This window comes from Sus scrofa, chromosome 9, assembly GCF_000003025.6.
Source record: "Sus scrofa isolate TJ Tabasco breed Duroc chromosome 9, Sscrofa11.1, whole genome shotgun sequence".
Taxonomy (NCBI): Eukaryota; Metazoa; Chordata; class Mammalia; order Artiodactyla; family Suidae; genus Sus; species Sus scrofa.
The window spans coordinates 44,144,898-44,167,421 of record NC_010451.4 but is presented as its reverse complement, the minus strand read 5'-3'; the positions used below and the strand labels follow the sequence as shown (position 1 = coordinate 44,167,421).

General features: G+C 41.5%; 1 protein-coding gene across 2 annotated transcripts in view; it reads left to right on the top strand.

Moving 5' to 3' along the window:
* BUD13 (BUD13 homolog) overlaps positions 2,012 to 22,524 on the top strand; it is a 44,581-nt gene continuing 24,068 nt past the window's right edge. The window contains exons 1-9 of one of the 2 annotated variants that reach the window (XM_021062876.1): positions 2,012 to 2,330; positions 4,553 to 4,646; positions 9,064 to 9,148; positions 15,981 to 16,751; positions 19,051 to 19,355; positions 20,837 to 20,942; positions 21,574 to 21,712; positions 21,994 to 22,178; positions 22,420 to 22,501. In XM_021062876.1, coding sequence (XP_020918535.1) covers positions 2,188 to 2,330; positions 4,553 to 4,646; positions 9,064 to 9,148; positions 15,981 to 16,751; positions 19,051 to 19,355; positions 20,837 to 20,942; positions 21,574 to 21,712; positions 21,994 to 22,178; positions 22,420 to 22,501 — 1,910 coding nt within the window. In that variant the 5' untranslated portion in view covers positions 2,012 to 2,187. The remainder of the gene's footprint in view (positions 2,331 to 4,552; positions 4,647 to 9,063; positions 9,149 to 15,980; positions 16,752 to 19,050; positions 19,356 to 20,836; positions 20,943 to 21,573; positions 21,713 to 21,993; positions 22,179 to 22,419; positions 22,502 to 22,524) is intronic. The other variant, XM_021062875.1, reaches the window with a different exon arrangement.

Here is a 22,524-nt window from a genome sequence, read left to right as displayed (position 1 = left end):
CTGGCCTCTGAATTCACTCTTTCCCTGTTTGATATACCGGTAGAATTCAACCTCCTAAAGAAACTTTCTCCAGGGTGGCCACTGTAATTTGAGGATCGGAGGTGGCATTTCATCCTTTTTTTTTTTTGTCTTTTGTTGTGATTTCTTGGGCCACTCCCGTGGCATATGGAGGTTCCCAGGCTAGGGGTCGAATTGGAGCTATAGCTACTGGCTTACGCCAGAGCCACAGCAACACGGGATCCGAGCTGCTTCTGCAACCTACACCACAGCTCACAGCAACGCCAGATCCTTAACCCACTGAGCAAGGCCAAGGATTGAACCCGCAACCTCATGGTTCCTAGTCGGATTCGTTAACCCCTAAGCCACCATGGGAACTCCTCATTCATTCTTTCGATAGATAAGTTTGAGTGCTTGCTTTGTGCTAGGCACGTCATAGGACTGAACAAAATAAAGCTCTGCTTTCATGGAGCTTTAAGTATAGTGGGGAAAATTGGCAAGCAGTAGGTGGGGGTTGACAGGAAACTAACAAATGGAACATTGTCAGATTAATAATGGAGGAATGTCAAGCAGGGAAGGGGTCTGGGTGGTGTCAGGGAAGGCGGGGGCATTGAACTGCAGGGAAAGGGTAAAACTTAGACTGCCACTGGTCATGAATTCCTTTGGTCCTGCTTAACTGCCCTGTGAGGAAGTGTTAAGACTAGAGCTTGGGTCTTGTCAGGCTAAGGGTAGGTATTGAGTGGAATGGGTAGAGGTAGAACTGATGACAGAAGAGGGCAGGAGGGCATGGGGTTGAGAGAACTATAGGAGTAATATTCACTGGAGTGGCAGTGGGAGACTCCCCATGTCTGCTGACACCAGCTTGAGGTACATTAAAGCAGACTAGAAGCCAAGGCAAGGTTGTGGGTGGGGGACCTATGGTCCCCTGCAGCTATTGATTCCCCTGTCAGTCCAGTGCCCCCTTCTCACAAGCCCTCAAGAGACCCAGCCTGCTTTTCTTCCTGGGCCGGTGCTGTGACCAGTCAGTATGGCCCAGAGGTTAAAATTTCTTGCTTCAGGGCGGTGATCTCCAAACCTGTTTTGTTACATATAAGTATTTTCTGAACATGTATCCCAAGATACATGTATTTAGTGATAAAGTATGACAATGCCTTCTTGAGTAATGCCTTGAAACAGTTACAGTGATTTAACATATATAATGAGATACATAGAATGTAAGATATAATTTTTTTCCAGAAATTTTGTATTACCTCTTGTACCCCACCTTTTTGGCCTCTGCTCCCAAGGGTCATATATTCTGGCTGTGTGAAGTTGGGCAACTTAACTTCTCCAAGTTTCAGTTTTCTCATCTGTAAGGATAATAAAACTATCTGAGAAACATGAGGGTTAAATGAGATAATTCAAGTAAAGCTCTTAATGCTTACAAGAAAAAGTCTTCTCCCCAAACTTGAGTATTAGAATTCAGTCTTTCTAGCTTCTTTCACGATACTGAAAATAGATCCAAGTCCTTTGCACTGGAGATTTTCCACACAAGAGATAGCTAGGGGCAACCAGTAATACCGAATGTGGATAAGTTACACAGGTTAGAAACCTCCATATTTTTCAGAACAATTATACTGGGTTTGGAATTCCTGACTTCCTCTCTTGAGTGGTTCTTGAAGGCCTATTAAAGCAGATTCCTCTCCATCTAAACATGCTAATAAAAATAACTAACATACTGTGTACCAGATGCTGTTCAAAGCACTTTACACGGTAATATTCTCTCAAGTCATTGCAACCATTGATTTAGGTGTGATTTTTATCCCCATTTTGTTAAATAATTTGCCCAAGGTCGTACAGCTAGGAAGTTATGAAACCAGAACTCAAACTTAGATGCGCTGCAACTCTGAAGTAGATCTCTGGAGTCGCAGTTGTAGCCTTGTTGCTGCAATAAGGCTTGAATGAGCAGATAGATGGACAACAGGAAAAACACGGTTGCGCATCGGGGGGCGGGGGGATGTAGACTGGGCACCGGAGATATGCTCATTCCTCATTAGCCCTTAAACGCTCTCTTTCATCTATCAGCTTGGACTGCTCCAAATACTCGGCCACTTCCGGGCCCGGTTGCGCCTCCTAGGGTCCTCGCCGTTCGTTTCGCGTTCAAGAATTTTGTCCCTAGCGCCCGTCCGTCTCCCCGCCCTCGCCGCTGCCATGGCGGCAGCTCCGCCGCTCTCCAAGGCCGAGTATCTGAAGCGTTACTTGTCCGGGGCAGATGCCGGTGTCGACGGGGGCCCTGAATCCGGCCGCAAGCGTCGCAAAAAGCGGCCGAAGACTGGCGGGGCTGGCGGCAAGGGGTGAGTTGGGTCTGGCGGCTTGGGTCCGCGGGGCTGCCCCCCCCCTCCCGCCTTCCCAGCTCCGCCCTCGGCCCGGCTCTTCCTCGACGGGTCGCGGGCTGCCCGGCTTTGACTGCTCGCCCGACCCTGCCTCAGCCCAGAGTCGGCCGGGGCCGCTTCTCGCGCGCTTCGGCAGTAACTTGGGTGTATTCAGGCCAGGCTGTAACTTTCATTACTCTCTTCCCGCTTTTATAGCAGTCCGTCTTCTCTCGCAGAGAATGAATATTATACCCTGAAAGTATTGGTGGAGCGAATTCAAAGGCTCTGGGCTTGGGTATTTAGGGCCCAGAACCTGTCTGGGGCGGGGGGGGGGGGGGCGCTTCTCCAATCCTAAGGACTCCCGTCCTGAGTTGGAAACCTGGTGCTCATTTCCTGTTATTCTTACTACTACCACTACTACTACCACCACCAAGTAACATTTGTACAGTTCTTGTCATGTGCCAGGCACCGTTCTGAGTCCTTTAGATATACATGAATTTATTTAAGCTTCATAACGCTACCATGAAGTAGATGTTGTTGTTAACCCCATTTGTCAAACAAGGAAAATTACGTGGCCCAGCGTGCTGGGTTGAATAGTGCCTCTTCTCTCCAATTTATGACCACCCAGGACCTCAGAGTATGACATTAGAAATAGGGTCTGGTGTTCCTGTCAGTGGCTCAGCGGTAACGAACTGGCTAAGATCCATGAAATTGTGGGTTCGATCCCTGGCCCCGCTCAGTGGGTTAAGGATCCAGCGTTGCCATGAGCGGTGGTGTAGGTCGCAGACGCTGCTCGGATCCTGCCTGGCTGTGGCATTGGCGGGCTACAGCTCCCATTCGACCCCTAGCCTGGGAACCTCCATATGCTGTAGGTGCGGCCCTAAAAAGACAAAAAGAAGAAAAAAAAAAAAGAAGAAATAGGGTCTTTGTAGATGTAATTAGTTAAGATGAGGTCATAGTGAATTAGGATGGGCGCTAAGTCCAATATGACTGATGTCCTTTTAAGAAGAGGAAAATTTGGATACAAAAACAGGCTTTGAGGGAAAATTACTGTGTGAAGATGGAGGCTGAGACTGGACTGGATTCATATGCCACTAGGAGCTACCAGATACTGGATGAGTCAAGGAAAGATCTTCCCCTAGAGCCTTCCTGGCAGGCGTTGCCTTGCAGATACCTTGATTTCAGACTTGAAGCCTCCGGAGCTGTGAGAGAATACATTTCTGTTGTTTTAAGCCACCCAGTTTTGTGGTACTTTATTAGGCAGCTCTAGGAAACTACCCAGTAAAGTCAGATAGCTACAAGGGACTAATCCATTTCCTTTCCTGATTTGGTTGTCCCGTTATTCTTCCTTTATGTCTTCCAGCCCCCTCTGACTTGTGTGGATTCCTTGGAGGAAGTGCCATGTAGTGAAATTAGCTTGAGCTTTGCAGCGACACTGATCAATATTTAAGTCCTAGCTGTGCCACTTTCTGGGCTAAGCCTCAATTTCTTCATATTTAAAATGAGAGTAGTAGTGAATGGTATCATTTATATTAAATGATTGTGATTAATGATCTTGGCTTTTCAAATAACTGTTTACATCATGGCAGTTATTTTTATTATTTGGACTCATCCATAGCTTATCTATGGAACAAAATTTATTGAATATTCTCTATGCTAAGGTGTTGAGGGGTGCAGGATATCCCTGTAAATAAGAGAGGCATAGTCCCTATTCTGATGGAACTTATAGTTCAATGGGAATACAGCCGTTAAGCAACTAATTACACAACTTGTTGATTTATTTCCTTTTTGATAAATGAAGTAGAAATATTCCAAGAATGTCTAGCAGGGGTTCTTAGTTGGGGATGGTAAGGGAAATAGTCAAGGAAGGTATGCTCAAGGAAGTCATATATATGCTAGGATTTTAAGAATGAATAGGAGTTTCCCAGTAAAGAATGAGAAGAGTAGGTCAGGCAGAGAGAAGGAATTGAGTTTGTGAAACTGATATGGGAAAGAGTTTGGCTCATTCTAGACAGCAGAAGATGACCAGTGAGTAGGGAACCGAGAAGGCAGTGGTATAAGATGAAGTTGGCCATACTGGCAAAGAATGGACCATAAGATCTTGTAGGATTTTGAGCTTTAGCCTAAAACCAATAGATAGATGTTTGTTGGCTGTTAACCAAGAATGATTCTTCTCTTTTGATCTTTTTATTTTCCACATTTAGTATGCGGATTGTGGATGATGACGTGAGCTGGTCATCTATCTCCACCACTAAACTGGAAAAGGAGGAAGAGGAAGATGATGGAGATTTGCCTGTGGTATGTATCTTTTTATTTTTTTGACCGAGCAAGGGGCATGCATGAGAAAGTCCTAGGCCAAGGATCGAACCCATATCACAGCAGTGAATTGCTGAGTCCTTAACCACTAGGCTACCAGGGAACTCCTCTATCTTTTGAGGCTGTGAGGACTTTGAAGTGTAAGCCTCTCAATCTCAACTCCCAGTGCAGGGTATATTTATTTGTAAGGAGAAAAGTTGAGGGCAGAGACGAGGTGACACTTTCCTGGAGCTATTGTAAAATAGTCTTCTTTGACGATGGCTATACACAGTCTTTGTTTATGGAGGGCCCTATCAGCTTGGAAATGGGAACAAATCACAGAGAGGCAGGATTCCTCAGTGTCAGTGATAGAGCTGTCGTTAGAATTAGCCGTGGTTCAGTTTGTTGGAACCTACCTTAAAAATAATGTTCAGGTTCAATTAAAGGAAACTTTTTGTTTGCTCCTTTTATTCCCTGATTTTAACTAAGCTTTAAAATTATATACTTTTGTCTAAGTATAGGCGATATGTAGATTAATAGAACACATAGAGGTCATACCTTAGAATGGGAGACTGAATTTCAGCAATGTGATGAATGTTGGAAGACAGGTGACATGTGCACCAAGTCCTTTTAGAGAACAGGGCAGGTGGCATACTTTTTATTTCATTGGGAAATTCCACGGAGTATATAAATATCTGAGTTGAGTTTTGAAAGATGAATAAGAGCCAGGTGGGCAAAAGCATAGGCCGATGAGTTACTGTTGGTATGGTCATGGAACCTTTGCTCAGAATTGCTGAGAAGGTGAAAAGGAGAGCTGTTGATAGGCTGTATTATACTAAAAGATGAATTCTAGATGAGATATTTAATGTTAATGCCCAGCATATTTTATAGTAGATCATTTAAAAGGTTTGTTAGTAATTTAAAGGGAAATAGTGATCACAAGGAGCCAATTTAATCTCAGAATGAGTTGCTGAAACCTAGTTAATGTTTATAACATTTGTTGTTATTTTTTATTATATAAAATCAATACGTATTTATTATAGAATATTTTGAAATTGTAAGAAAGTTTAAAGTTTTAAAAATAATGTAATAGTCTTTTGTACTGTGACCATCTAAAGATAAGAACTGCTCACACTTGGTTGCATATGTCTTTAATTCATAGATTGTACATACTGTATTTATATTTCCAACTATAATTTGGATCATACTATACATATGGTTTTGGAACCTGCTCTTTCACTTAATATATTGTCATACTTTACTGAGACTTTAAAATATTCTTTAGGAATGTGACTTACAATGGTTGTATAGTAGTTCAATATACATATTAATTTAGTTTAATCTGTGTTATTGGACATGTAGGCTGTTTTCTGTTTTAAAATGTCATAATGCTTTTTTTTTTTTTTTGTCTTTTTGCCATTTCTTGGGCTGCTCTCACGGCATATGGAGGTTCTCAGGCTAGGGGTCGAATTGGAGCTGTAGCCACCGGCCTACACCAGAGCCACAGCAACTCGGGATCCGAGCCAAGTCTGCAACCTACACTACAGCTCACGGCAACGCTGGATCCTTAACCCACTGAGCAAGGGCAGGGACCAAACCCGCAACCTCATGGTTCCTAGTCGGATTCGTTAACCACTGAGCCACGACAGGAACTCCCTAAAATGTCATAATGCTTTAATAAATATCTTGACTATAAATCATTGTAGGAATCCATTTATTTCTTTATTCCCATGACCTGAAATCAATAGGTTATAGAGTATGGTCCTTTTGAGCTGTCTCCCATATTGCTTTCCAAAAGGTGGTATGAATTTACACTCCCACTAGAGGTATATGTGAATGCCATTTACCCCATTTCTTCATCAATACTGGAGCATTACTAATATCAACAAAAACAAGGGAGTTCCCATTGTATCTCAGTGAAAATGAACCCAACTAGCATCCATGAGGATGCAGGTTCTATCTCTGGCCTCGTTTAGTGGGTCAAGGATCCAGCGTTGCCGTGAGCTGTGGTGTAGTTCGCAGATGAGGCTTGGATCCCATGTTGCTGTGGCGTAGGACAACAGCTGTAGCTCTGATTCAACCCCTAGTCTGGGAACTTTCGTATACCTGCAGCCCTAAAAAAACCCAAAACAGTAACAAACCTATGTCAGTTTGGCAGATGAATGATGGTATCCAATTTCCTTGAAAAATAATGAGAAGGAGTTCCTGTTGTGGCTCAGCGGGTTAAGGACCCAGTGTTGTTTCTATGAGGATGCAGGTTCTGTCCTGGCCTCACTCATCGGCTAAAGATCTGGTGGTGTTGCAAGCTGCAGCATAGGTTGCAAATGCAGCTTGGATCTGATGTGTCCTTGACTGTGGTGTAGGCAACAACTGCAGCTCTGATTTGATTCCTAGCCCTGGAACTTCCATATGCTGCAGGTGTGGCTGTAAAAAAAGAATAAAGAAAAAGAATGAGATGAATATATTTTCATATGTTTATTGGGCTTTTGTATTTTACATTTTTTTGTATTTTCCATTTTTTTTAGAAAATTGGAATTTTTATTTTTTAATTGATTTGTTATTTATACAATAGGAATATATGTTTTACATGCCATAGTATATATTTTTTTGTCATTTGCCTTTTCATTTATAATGTTTTTTTTTTTTTGTCTTTTTGTCTTTTTGTCTTTTCTAGGGCCGCACTCGCAGCATGTGGAGGTTCCCAGGCTAGGGGTCTAATTGGAGCTTGTGCCTTGGCCTACGCCATAGCCACAGCAACTCAGGATCTGAGCTGAGTCTGTGACCTACACCACAGCTCACAGCCACGCCAGATCCTTAACCCACTGAGCGAGGCCAGGGCTTGAACCCTTGACCTCTTGGTTCCTAGTTGGATTTGTTAACCACTGAGCCATGACGGGAACTCGCATAATAGTTTTCGACATTTAAAACTTTTTTAAGTTTTATGTAGTAAGGTCTGTTTATTTTCCTTCATGATGTTGTCTTTTGTTCTTATGATTGCCCTAAAACTTGAATAAGGAAACTTTAGTTCCACTTGTGTTCCACTTCTCTTTAATGCTGGTTAAAACAGGTCTCAATTATTGAATTCATTTTTGTTGCTGCAAGACCATCATCACCAAAAATAATGGTAAAATAATTAGGACAACCACAACAGCAGTGGCAGCACAAATAGGTGTAATTTACCATGTATCAAGCACTGCTAAGCTTATGTGAATTATCTATTGAATCCTCACAGCAGTCCTTTGATCCTACTTTTACAAATGAGGAAATTGAAGCTTAGAGAGAGTAATTTGCCAAAGGTTATACAGATATTAAGAGGCAAATCTGGGACTTTAAATCTCAGTTCATCTTGCTTGAAAGCCTGTGCTTTTAATGTCCAGTGAGAGATCTTAAAACTAGGTTAAGATCTTGGGAGAAGAGAAGTAGTGGAGGGGAATTATGAGCTAGGTTTGAATTCCAGTTCTGCAATTTGCTAGTTTGGGATACTGAGAAAGTTACTTAACTTCTCTGAGTCATATTTCGCTCTTTAGTAGTTTAGAGCCTTTCTTTGCAGGGCTTTTGTGAGGATTGAGAGAAATAACATAAGTAAAGCAAAAAACATAGTGCCTTGCTTATAGTTGCTACTCTGTAACTAGAATTTATTATGCCAGCATTTTTGAAAGTCTGTCCTGTGGAAAGGGGATCGGTTGTATTACCTAGAGGTCAGAACTAGGGTAGATGGAAAGAAGTTGCAGGAAGGCAGATATGGGGCCAATACAGTTAAGAACTTTCTAGCCCCAAAGTGCGGTGGACTGTGCCTTGTAACATGAGTTCCCTGTCAGTGAATTGGTTCCCTGTCAGGGAGGGACTGGGTGAATGATCATTAGTCTGAGAGAAGATTCCAGATTTGCTTGGGAATTTGGGTGATATGAAATATGGTTTAATCCTTTAAAGAGTCTGTGGGTCTGTGTACATGTTAATGACTTCTTTTGGTTGGAGTCTAGAAAACCTATCATTGTGACTACGTACAATAAGAAAGTTTTCATAAAGAGCCTGAAGCCCTTGATGAATGATAGGTATGACAAGGAGCCTGCCTGTGTTTTCACTCTGAATGTAAAAGTAAAAAGGTAAAAGGAATTTAGCTTTTAGCTTATAAGTGACACTTATCTACTTGGGAGGTTAATAAAAAGGTTTGAATGAAAGAAATTAACCTCTGGAGGGAAATTGACTAGTCAGAGAAAGATCTATAATTAAACCATCCAGTGACTATCGCATGTACATAGAGCACATGTAACTGAGGACCAGTACCCATTTCTTCATGGCCATTTTGGGTCTTTGTGTGTCATCTATTATTAGGAATGGGAATAGTCATAGCTTCAAGTTCAACAGTACTACTTGGCTGGATCCTATGGATTTCCTTAACCTAGAGTTCTTTCTCCCACAGGTGGCTGAGTTTGTGGATGAGCGGCCAGAAGAGGTAAAGCAAATGGAAGCGTTTCGTTCCAGTGCCAAATGGAAGCTTCTGGGAGGTGAGTTCCAACAATAGATAAATCTGAATTTCCCATTTATAGGGAAACCTTTTTGTTTTAATATAAGTATAGCTGATTTACAATATTGTGTTAGTTTTAGGTGTATAGCAAAGTTTTTTATATATACACACACATATATATTTATATATATATACTCAGCTATATATATTTTTTTTCAGATTATTTTCCATTATAGGTTATTACAAGAGAATTTATTTAGTTCCCTGTGCTGTAAATAATTCCTTGACTCTTATCTATTTTATGTATAGTTGTTTATATCTGTTAACATCATTGTCCTAATTTATCCCTTCCCATGCTTCCTCTTTGGTAATTATAAGTTTGTTGGTGGTTTTTTTTTGGTCTTTTGTCTTTTTAGTGCTGCACCTGCGGTATATGGAGGTTCCTAGGTTAGGGGTCTAATTGGAGCTATAGCTACTGGCCTCTGCCTCAGCCACAGCAACACCAGATCCAAGCTGCATCTTTGACCTACACCACAGCTCATGGCAATGCCAGACCCTTAGCCCACTGAGCAAAGCCAGGGATCGAACCCTCAACCTCATGGTTCTTAGTCGGATTTGTTTCCGCAGCGCCATGACGGGAACTCCTAAGTTGGCTTTTTATGTCTTTGAGTTTTTTTCTGTTTTATATGTAGATTCATTTGTATTATTTTTTATATTCTACATATAAATTATATCATATAATATTTTTTTTTTCTGTCTTACTTCACCTAGTATGATATTTTCTAGGTTCAGCCATGTTGCTACAAATGGCAATATTCTATTCTTTTTTATGACTGAGTTATATTCCACATCTTCTTAAACCAGTGATTGGTCTCTTGATAGGCACTTGGGTGGTTTCTACATCTTGGCTATTTTAAATAGTGCTACTATGAACATTGGGATGTATGTACCTTTTTTTTGTCTTTTCTAGGGCCGCTTCCCATGGCATATGGAGGTTCCCAGGCTGGGGGTCTAATCAGAGCTGTAGCCACTGGCCTACGCCAGAGCCACAGCAACGCGGGATCCCAGCCAAGTCTGCTACCTACACTACAGCTCATGGCAATGCTGGATCCTTAACCCACTGAGTAAGGGCAGGGATCGAACCCGCAACCACATGGTTCCTAGTCGGATTTGTTAACCACTGCGCCACGACAGGAACTCCTGTATGTACCTTTTTGAGTTAGTTTTCCTCTTTTCTGGATATGTGCACTAGAGTGGGATTGCTGGATCATATAGTAGCTCATTTTGTAGTTTTTTAAGTAACTTTCCTAGTGTTTCCATGCTGGCTGTACCAGTTTACATTCCCATCAGCAGTATAGGAGGGTTCCCTTTTCTTCACACCCTCTCCAGCATTTATTATTTGTCGACTTTTTGATGACAACCATTCTGACTGGTGTGAAGTGATATACTTCATCATTGTTTTGTTGCATTTCTCTAATAGTGATGTTGAACATCTTTTCATGTGCCTGTTGGCTATTTGTATGTCTTCTTTGGAGAAATGTCTGTTTAGGTCTTCTGCCTATTTTTCAATTGGGTTTGTTTGTTTGTTTTTTTCTTTTTTTCCTTTTTTTAGGGCTGTACACACATGGCATACGGAGGTTCCCAGGCTGGGGGTCGAGTGGAACTGGAGCTGCCAGCCACAGCCACAGCCACGCCAGATCCGAGCCATGTCTGCCACCTAAACCACAGCTCATGGCAATGCCAAATCCTTAACCCACTTGTTGAGGCCAGGGATCAAACCCGTGTCCTCATGAATACTAGACAGGTTCATTACTGCTGAGTCACAACGGGAACTCTGGTTTTTGGGTTTTTTTTTTTTTTTTTTTTTGAGAATTGATTTGTATGAGCTGTTTGTATATTTTGTGTATTAACCTGTTGTCAGTTGCATCATTTGCAAATATTTTCTTGCATTCCATAGGCTGTCTTTTCATTATGTTGATGGTTTCCTTTGCTTTGCAAAGGCTTTTAAGTTTAATTAGATCCCATTTGTTTATTTTTGCTTTATTTTTACTTGAGAGGCTGATCTAAGAAAATATTGCCACAATTTAGGTCAGAGAATGTTTCGTCTATATTTTCTCCTGGGAGTTTTATGGTGTCATATCTTATATTTGGGTCTTTAAACCATTTGAGTTTATTTTTGTATTTGGTGTGAACAAGTGTTCTAATTTCATTGCCTTATGTGTAGCTGTCCATCTTTCCCAGCACCATTTGTTGAAGAGACTGTCTTATCTCCATTGTATATTCTTGCCTCCTTTATTATATTAATTGACCATAGGTGTGTGGTTTTATTTCTGGGCTCTTTTATGTTCCTATTGGTCTGTGTGTCTCTCTGGGAGGGTTATGCTTCTTTCTACTCAGGATTGCTTTGGCAATTCTGGGTCTTTTGTGGTTGCATATAAATTTTAGGATTACTCTAATTCTGTGAAAAATGTCATGAGTATTTTGATAGGGATCGTATTAAATCTGTAGATTGCTTTGTGTAGCATGGCCATTTAAACAATATTAGTTCTTCTAGTCCAAGAGCATAGGATATCTTTCCACTTCTTTGAACCATCTTTAGTTTCCTTTGTCAATGTTTATCAGTGTATATATATATTTCACCTCCTTGATTAACTTTTATTTCTGGGTTTTTTTTTTTTAGGGCCACACCCACAGCACATGGAAGTTCTCAGGCTAGGGGTTGAATCAGAATTGTAGCTGCTGGCCTATATCCCAGCCACAGCAGTGCTGGATCCGAGCCATGTTTGTGACCTACAGCACAGCTCATGGAAACACTGGATCCTTAACCCACTGAACAAGGCCAGGGATCCAAACCAGTGTCCTCATGAATACTAGTTGGATTCCTTACCGCTGAGCCACAATGGGAACTCCCTGGGTATTTTTTTTAATGCAATTTTAAATGGGATTTTTTTTTTTTTAATCTTTCAGTTATTTCCTTGTTTGTGTAAAGAAAAGCAACAGATTTCTTTTATTAATCCTGTATCCTGCAACCTTGCTGAATTCATGTATTAGTTCTTTTTTTTTTTTTTTTTTTTTGTCTTTTGTCTTTTTTGTTGTTGTTGTTGTTGCTATTTCTTGGGCTGCTCCCGCGGCATATGGAGGTTCCCAGGCTAGGGGTTGAATCGGAGCTGTAGCCACTGGCCTACGCCAGAGCCACAGCAACGCGGGATCTGAGCCACGTCTGCAACCTACACCACAGCTCACGGCAACGCCGGATCGTTAACCCACTGAGCAAGGGCAGGGACCGAACCCGCAACCTCATGGTTCCTAGTCGGATTCGTTAACCACTGCGCCACGACAGGAACTCCTGAATTCATGTATTAGTTCTAATTTTTGTGTGGAGATTTTAGGGTTGCCTGTGTAGAGTATTATATCATCTGAAAATAGTGACAGTTTTATCTCCTTTCTTCCATTATGAATTCATCTTATTTATTTTTCTTGTCTGATTGCTGTGGCTAGGACGTCTAATGCTATGTTGAATAGAAGTCGTAAGAGTGGGATCCTTATTCTATTCCTGAATTTAATGGGAAGCTTTCATTTTCAGTGTTGAATATTATGTTGTTTCTGGCTTTTATTATGTTGAGATATGTTCCCTCTATACTGACTTCGATGGGAGTTTTTATCATGGATGGATGTTGAATATTGAAATGATCATGTATTTTTGTCTTTGCTTTTGTTAATGTAGTGTATCGCATTGACTGATTTTTATATATTGAACCATCCTTTGTGACCTTGGAATGAATCCAGCTTGATCACGCTTGATCATGGTGTATGATCCTTTTTATGTATTATTGGATTCGAGGGAAGCCGTTTTTCTATCCCATACTTTTCTCTTTAGAGGAATGCTTAGTTTGTTTCAGTGTATCATTGATCCTGAAAAATATAGTGAAAAAGAATTCAGAACTCATTCAGACGTAGTAAGACATGGGAACTGAGAGGCCAAGTATTCCACTTTTTTATATTTTGTTACGAGCGTTACTGAGATAAGGAAGTGAGTCATTTGGGTGTCTTTTAGCACCCACTCCTCCTGGCCCAGAATAGGAGAGCACTTAGTATATATTTGGAGGAATTTATAAAAATCTGAGGGAGAGATTTTGGAGACCGAAATAACCTCCATCCTTTCCCAGGATGAAGTGACACATGTATGGGCCAAGAACCAATGTTTTCTGTCATCTTTATTTGTATTAGTAAGGCTTTCTTTGTTCTTCCCTTAATTATTGGTATTTTACAGTTCATTGTCCTCCGCTTGCCCAACTCTGCACCCTCTCCCTAGGCTAATAATCTAACTGACTATTTAAAACATATTTTTAGTTCTGGAGAATTGGATAAAGGGCATTTGAACAGAAATGATACCCTGTCTTATTTGCCCTAGTATTCCTTCTGTGCAGCACAAGGAGATGCCATTAATGAGTATTTCTTGAACTGCTAGTAGGTACTTGATTCTTGCAACCTGCTGCCCTTTGGTTAATCATCACTTGGGGCTTGGCAGTCGTGTCCCCTTTTCTAAAAACTTGGTAGGTAGGCCTGCTTACTAAGGGACATAGATTAAGAAATATTTGGTCCCAGTGAGTCATAGCTCTAGTCCTAGCAGTCATTTGGACTCTTTGTGTCCCATGAAAGATTTTTATTCCTTCTGTTCATTCTCACAGAAATAAGGAGCTTGCTTCTTGATAGTTAACTCCAGTTTACCCTTGATGCTTATTCCCGTTTCATACATGGAGGGTAGGAGAATTAACTCCTAAATAGGATTTGTTCTGTTTTATACTTTGTACCTTTAAGTTAATTATTTTGTTTTAATGTTTTTATTACTCAAATGAATTTATCACATCTCTAGTTGTATAATGATCATAACAATCCAATTTCATAGGATTTCCATCCCATAACCCAAGCACATTCCCCTACCCCCCACCTTTAGGTTAATTATTCTGCAATTCTGATTAAGAAAAAACACATAACAAAAGTGACAGTTGTCTATAGGTTAGTGATCACCATTGCCTTAGTTAGTTTTTAGTTCATCATTATTTTTTATGAATGCAGACTTTTTTTTGTTTGTTTGTTTGTTTCTTTTTTTTTTAAGGTCGCACCCGTGGCATATGGGGGTTCCCAGGCTAGGGGTCTAATTGGAGCTACAGCTGCCGGCCAACATCAGAGCCACAGCAACGCAGGATCCGAACCGCCTCTGCAACCTATACCACAGCTCATGGCAACACCGGATCCTTAACCCACTGAGTGAGGCCAGGAATTGAACCTGCAACCTCATGGTTCCTAGTCAGGTTCGTATCCACTGTGCCACAACAGGAACTCCACTAATGCAGACTTTATTATCAGTGTTCTTTTGTCAGAGTCTTATTCATTCTTATCTATTATTTTCTGCCTTATCCTGCAGTTGTGTTTCCAGTCTTTTTCATAATCCTTTTTACAGAGATTCTTTTGACCTCCATATCTGTAGATCTAGGAAATGATACACACATATACACATACACACAACATGAGTAATTCTTTTTCATTTGCCTCACTCTCACTGGCCCATCCTCATTTGTTACTAGCGCCTCACTGATCTCTGGTTCTTACTTCCTTTTGATAAATATCATGGAACTTATCAACCCCATGGGTTAGATTTACCCTACAGATATCAATACTTTTCTCTGAGCCGTGGATGCCAATCAGATGGGCCTAGTCTCCAGAGAAAAGGAGTTGGTTTAATTCATCCATTTAGCAAGTATTCATTGGGTCCTACCCAACTTTTATTTGTATTTGTATTTTATTTGTTTATGGAGCTCAGTGATCAGAAAAAGAGGGAAAAGAGAAACTGGATTTTGGAACTGTCCTAATTTGCTATAAGTATTTCATTCTGTTATGCCTTTGGACTTTTAAGTCTCAAACTCTTTCCTTTTTAAAGATTGCACATGGACTCTGGAGTTAAAACAGATCAGGATCTGAATATCCATTCTATCAGTTATTAGTAGTATGATTTTTGCAAATTACTCCATCTTTCTAAGTATCAACTTCATCTATAAAATTGGGATAACAATATTTATCTCCTAGGCTTATTATGAGAAGTAAATGGGATAACCTATATAAAACATGGGTGTGCAGTAGGTGATCAGTAAATGCTGATCCTTCTTTTTTGGGAGGCTATACCTGCAGCATGCAAAGGTTTCCTGGTCAGGGATTAGACCCGAGCCACAGCAGTGACAGTGCTGGATCCTTACCCTACTGAGCCACCGGGAGACTCCCTGATCCTTCTTACTTTCTGGTGTTCTCCCGCTTCTAATAAGGAGCACAATGGCATGGATTCAGTAGGTAACAGCATTTCACTTTGATGTGTCACAGATTTAGTCAATTTGCCTCTTGAAAGAAGAGTGGGTACACACTATGAATTATCTAGGCTAAATATCAATAAGAGCCTCTAGTGGGGAGCTCTGTACAAATCAGTTTTGTGGAAGAGCATTGGATTAAGAGTTAGAGGACTGGAGTTCAAGCCTATCTTTTCTCTTCGTAGCTGTGACCCCAGGTAAGAAATCACTTAGCCCCTTAGAGTCTCTGTTTTCAGGTCTGTTAAGCAAGGATAATTGCCTTGCTTACCTAACAAAATATAACATGAAAAATATTTAAAATGCTTTACAGACTGATGACTTGTTAGGCAAATATGAGAGATTATTCTTAGGATATTCATGAGTGCTGTCTTACTGCCCCAAGTAAGAGTTGTACAGACCTTTTGGGCTTTCTGAGTAGTTTTCAGATGTATCCTCCTGGGGCATCTTTTGAAACTATGGTTCCTGGGGGTGAACAGAGCATCTGTGGGATTCTGACTCTTTGCTCTTTGTGTTTAGGCCACAATGAAGATCTGCCCTCACACAGACATTTCCGTCGTGACACCCCAGATGCATCACCTCCTAGGAGGGCTCGTCATGACACCCCAGATTCATCACCTCCGGGGAAGGTCCGCCATGACACTCCAGATTCATCGCCTCCTAGAAGGGCTCGTCATGATTCCCCAGATCCATCACCTCCTAGGAAGGTCCACCATGACACACCAGATCCATCACCTCCTAGGAGAGCCCGTCATGACACACCAGATCCGTCACCTCCTAGGAGAGCCCGTCATGATACACCAGATCCATCACCTCCTAGGAGAGCCCGTCATGACACACCAGATCCATCACCTCCTAGGAGAGCCCGTCATGATACACCAGATCCATCACCTCCTAGGAGAGCCCGTCATGATACACCAGATCCATCACCTCCTAGGAGAGCCCACCGCAGTTCCTCAGATATCTCTCCTCCCAGAAGGGCCCGTAATCGCTCCCCTGACACAGTTCAACCTAGAAGGACTCTTGATTCCATGGACACATCGCAGCTGAGGAGGGCCCGTCATGATTCCCCTGACTTGGCTTCTAGTGTCCCTCATTCACTGCCCAGAACCAAAAGCAGTACAGCCCCAGAAAGAGCGTCTAGCCAAGCTTCTCCCCATTGGAAGGGGCCAGGACCATCTCATCCATCACTCCCAAAGAACAGCAAGCAGGAGTGTGATTCAGACCTCTCTCCTCCACGAAAAAAGCAAGCAAAATCCCATTCTGGAAATAAGCAACATGACTCTAAAGGTGAGCATTTGACTGTCCATAGGAAGGACTTAACTCCCTAGGCACTTTCTTTTGGGCCTTTTAGTTCCTTTTTAGGTATTTGTGATCTTTAGAAATGAGAATGGAGCATTGGAGAAGTTTTAAAAACTGGAGGGAGGAGTTCCTGTCGTGGCACAGTGGTTAACGAATCCAACTAGGAACCATGAGGTTGCGGGTTCGATCCCCGCCCTTGCTCAGTGGGTTAACGATCCAGCATTGCCGTGAGCTGTGGTGTAGGCCACAGACATGGCTCGGATCCCGAGTTGCTGTGGCTGTAGTATAGGCCAGCGGCTATAGCTCCAATTAGACCCCTAGTCTGGGAACCTCCATGTGCTGCGGAAGTGGCCCTAGAAAAGGCCAAGAGACAAAACAAACAAACAAAAAAAACCGAACAAAACTGGAGGGAAATCATGAGAGGTTGGGCTGAGGAGAGTTAAAAATTTATAGTAGCAGAGAGGAGGGTTTTATATATTCTTTTGTTTATTCTCCCCACCCCATATAAGAATACTGCATATTCATTGCAGAATGTATAGAAATGTATAAAGAAGTAGAAAAAGGTCATACAAAATTCTGTCATTCAGAGGCAGTCACTGCTAGTGTTGTAATCTGTGTTCTTTTAGTTTTTTTTGTTTTTTTTCTATTCATTTTTTATGTGGTCGAGGTCTGTCTAGGCAGTAAATACATATTGCATGTGTAATCTTGTCTGTTTTTTTTTTTTCCCTTAACATTATCTTCCTCATGTCATAAAATATCTCATTAATATAATTTTTGTTGGTATTCTGTTACATAAATTTACCATTTCCTTAATACTGCATATTTGAGGTTGTTTCTGCACCTTTTCTTCTATAATTCTATAATCAACATCCTTATGCATAAACTATTGCCCTGTTCTGGATTATTTCCTTAATAATACTTCTAGATTGATCTCCTGGAAATCAAAGTACTTCCAAATATGTTTCCTTAGAAATTAAGTAGAAATTGATTTACTGGGTCAGAGGGTCAGGGTCCTATGCTTTTAGGACTGTTGACACCTGTTGCAGATTGCTTTTTGGGGGAGGTGATTTGTAGTTTTTTGCTTTTGTTTTCTTTTCTTTCTTTTTTTTTTTTTTTTTTTTTTTTGTCTTTTTGCCATTTCTTGAGCCACTCCCGCAGCATATGGAGGTTCCCAGGCTAGGGGTCAAATCGGAGCTGTAGCCACTGGCCTATGCCAGAGCCACAACAATGCGGGATCCGAGCTGCGTCTGTGACCCACACCACAGCTCACGGCAACGCAGGATCCTTAACCCACTGAGCAAGGCCAGGGATCGAACCCGCAACCTCATGGTTCCTAGTTGGATTCATTAACCCCTGCGCCATGACGGGAACTCCTTGCTTTTGTTTTTTTAATGGCTGCACCCAAGACATGTGGAAGTTCCCAGGCCAGGGATTGAATCCAAGCCACAGCTGTGAACTACTCTGCAGCTGTGGCATGGCAACACTGAATCCTTTAACCCACTGTGTCAGGCCAGGGATTGAACTCGTGCCTCCACAGCAACCTGAGCTGTTGCAGTGGGATTCTTAACCTACTGCACCACTGCAGGAACTCTTTGGGGGTGATTTGTGATGTCTACAACTCAGGCCTGTGCAGTGAGATTTGTTTACTCTTTTGTCCCAAGGCACTGTTTTAATTTTATTTTTTTTGCTTTTTAGGGTCACATGTGTGGCATATGGAAGTTCCCAGGCAAGGGGTCGAATCGGAGCTGCAGCTACCAGCCTATGCCAGAGCCACAGCAACACCAGATCTAAGTCACATCTGCAACCTATACCACAGCTTACAGCAATGTCGGATCCTTAACCTACTGTGCGAGGCCAGGGATCAAACCCATGTCCTTATGGATACTAGTTGGGTTCATTACCACTGAGCCACAGTGGGAACTCCCCTGTTTTAATTTTTAAATTCAGATACATTGTTATCCTTTAGTCTGAGGACATCAGAATATATTCTAGGCCATTTTAACTTTTACCATGCTGCTGAGACCTGAGTGCAGTTTGTTTTGCTCACTCTGTGTGGATAAATATGGCACAGAGGAGTATGTTGAGATATTACATGCCAGTCACAGTCATTATAACTTGAGACTAGAATCCCACATCCTGCCTGTTGGTTTTAAAAGTTGTCTCTGATTTCGATTTTCTCTCCCATGTCATTTGTACTTGTATTTAGGTTAGTGATCGTTTGTCACAGGAGGACTAAATGAATGCTGAACATTAGCCTGACTTAAAGCCTATATTCTTTAATTTTTAGGCTCTTCCCCCAGACATAGGAAATGTCATACAGGCTCATCACCCAGGAAGCATCACAGTCACATGTTGGACTCTTCTTCCTACCCAAGTGACCATAGGAGAGCCTCTGATTCAGATCTTTCTCCTCCTCGACATAAACAAAGTTCAGGGCCCCGGGATTCGGATTCCGATCTGTCACCCCCACGGAATAGACCTCGGCACCAGAGCTCTGATTCTGACCTCTCCCCACCAAGGAGGAAACAGCGGGCCCGATCTTCTGATTCTGATCTGTCTCCACCTCGAAGGAGTCAGCCTCTGGGAAAGAAGGTAGGAATTTTCAGGAGCCGTATCTTAGGTAACTCCTGTCTTCCACCTTTGCAAGTCCTAGAGATCTCAAGCCAGAGGAGGACGAGGTAGCTCTCCAAAGCATAGTAAATCAGTTCACAGGACCCCTAGAGCTCTTTCTTCTCTCTGAAGGCAGGACTGCCTTTAAACCAGCCCAGATGAACCTGCAAATACAGGTTTCCTAAATAGCCTCTGCCTTCATAGCCTCTCAGTTTCACAAATCTCGTTTTAATAGGTCCACAAAAACTTCCTGTTTTCCTACAAATAAACTGAAATTGTAGTTTGCAGAATGGAGTTAGGAGCACAAACCTTGTGTCAAGCAGGTCACGTATTCGAATCCTCCTTCTTCTATGTACTGTCTTTGTGATTCGAGCAAGATACATAGTATCTCTAAGCCTCAGCTTATTTGTCTTTAAAATGTGAATAATAGTAGTACATATTTTATAAAGTTCTTGTGAGAATTAAATAAATTAGTGTAAGTAAAACTCTTAGTACAGTGCCTGAGACAAAGTAAACATTTATTGTAAGCAATTTTTAGAAATCGCATCACCTGGGAGGTCAGTGTTTTATATTATTTTAAATCTCTGGTGAAGCCTGAATTAGCAAAAAAATCCGCATGAACCCTGAGTAATTGTATTGCAAAGAGCACTTGTACTAGAGGACTCTTACTCTGGTGAGCTGGTTAAGGAAGAGTACAATAGAACCTTTGGTGTGCACGTTTCCTCCAACACAGACTTTTCTTTGGCTAAATCTCTGTAGCCCACATGGTCTGGAAGGCAGACCAGCCTGTCTCTAATCCAGGTAGGCTTCTATTTTAGGGAACAGCGAGGTCTGTATTTTGGCTGGACCTCGTGACATTTTATGTTTTTGCTTATTAGTCCACAGACAATTTCATACTAATCAAATTTAGCACATTGCTTAAGGATATCAGGATATAATTGTGGGTTGGTTTGTTATCTTGATACAGAATGGAGTTTAGTAAGAAGTTTTGATTTGGTTATAACTTGTCATTGTCTTATAACATAGCCATAATTTCAGGACCTTAGGGTTACTTGAATTTGTGATTTAAATGGAATATTTCACCTGGTAGAGTGTTGATTTCTACCATAGGGTTTAGAACTTTATAGAGGTTTCTGATCAGGTGACCTGAGAGTCTTCATGTGTGCAGTTTATATGCTGAAAGGTCAGAAATACAGATGCTTAGCCTTCCTTCTAAAATCTTGTTGGTTTGCATTTCTGTTTACCCTTAAACTTGATAGTACTAATAATTTTCCATGAAATTCAATTTTATTTCTACTTTTCTATTTTGTGAATCCTGTGGTTGACAATAAGAACATAAAGGTAGAGTTTCTGGTTTGGTGATTGCTGATCATCAGACAAAAATGCGCCTAATTTTGTATACTCATGGAGCCTGTTGCTACATTGTCTCATTAATATTGGATGCTCCCTTTTCCATTACATAGGCTGCACACATGTATTCTGGGGCTAAAACTGGGTTGGTGTTAACTGACATACAGCGAGAGCAGCAGGAGCTCAAGAAACGGGACCAAGAAACCGTGGCACTTGAAGGTAAAAAAGTGAAAGTGCAGAGATCACTTGAGGCTCATGTAGCTTTTATTTTTTTAATGTAGCTTATTACACCCGATATTTAAAACTTTTTTTTTTTTTTTTTTGGCTTTTGTCTTTTGTCTTTTTAGGGCCGTACCCATGGCATATGGAGGTTCCCAGGCTAGGGGTTGAATCGGAGCTGAAGCTGCCAGCCTATACCACAGCCACAGCAGTGCCAGGTCCAAGCCTCGTCTGTGACCTACACCACGGTTCACAGCAGCGCTGGATCCTTAACCCACGGAGCAAGGCCAGGCATTGAACCCACAACCTCATGGTTCCTAGTCGAATTCGTTTCTGCTGTGCCATAGCGGGAACTCCTAAAACTTTTAATTGATATAAAATTTCAGCACTGCTTTTATGCATTATTTTAACTTTTTGTTGGCTCCAAGTGGTTCTTTTCCTTCTTGAACAATGTTAATTTTCAGGATTATTACCAATATGCACTTAGATATTGGTAGGAACTACTTGTAGTCTGGCTATGAAGGTTCTTATCCAGCATCAGAGTCCCAAGTGGTTGATTTTAGCTGTTAGAATATTATTTCTGATTTTGATACCTGGTGTTTGTCTTTACAATTATAATTTTCCTTTGTAGCTGAATTCCAATATGCTGAAACTGTATTTCGAGATAAGTCTGGTCGTAAGAGGAATTTGAAACTGGAACGTTTAGAGCAGCGGAGAAAAGCAGAGAAGGACTCGGAGAGAGACGAGCTGTATGCTCAGTGGGGGAAAGGGTAAGAGAACTACTGAAAGGGAAAACAAGAGTGCAGTTACTGGAGGAAGTGATTTCTTTACTCCTCTGACCAGTTAGTTCACTGTTCTGCCTTCAAAGCTATTTTTCGGGAATGGAAAATTCATTGTGCCCAGTCTCCTTCCTAAGATAGTGATATATTCCACACTTCCAGTTGGTATCCTCGGAATTTTACCTTTTTCAGTATTTGGCCTATGGTCCATCTCGGTATGCTAGTGGAAATACTTAGCAGGATAGCAGACACTTCTGGTTCTTTTTGTCTAGGCTTGCCCAGAGCCGACAGCAGCAACAAAATGTGGAGGATGCAATGAAAGAAATGCAGAAGCCTCTGGCGCGCTATATTGATGATGAAGATCTGGATCGGATGTTGAGAGAACAAGAAAGAGAGGGAGACCCCATGGCCAACTTTATCAAGAAGAATAAGGCCAAGGAGAACAAGACTAAGAAAGGTGACCTTTCTGGGAATCATCAGAAATGGCGGTGACTTAATGTGAAGAGAGAATCATTAGGGTTGTGATACTTAGCTATGTGCAAAGAAAGCTTTCCCATCTAACTTCAGATTCCTTGTATTTGGGAATTTAGGTTTAACTCAGTAGAGAACTTCTGTATAAAAATTTTTTTTTCCCACTACCATCCAGCTCTGAATTGAATTATTATGGTAACTAACTCTTCTCTCTCTCTTGTCATTAGTGAGACCTCGCTATAATGGCCCAGCACCTCCTCCCAACAGATTCAATATCTGGCCTGGTTATCGCTGGGATGGAGTGGACAGGTAAGCCTGAATATTTCCTGCAG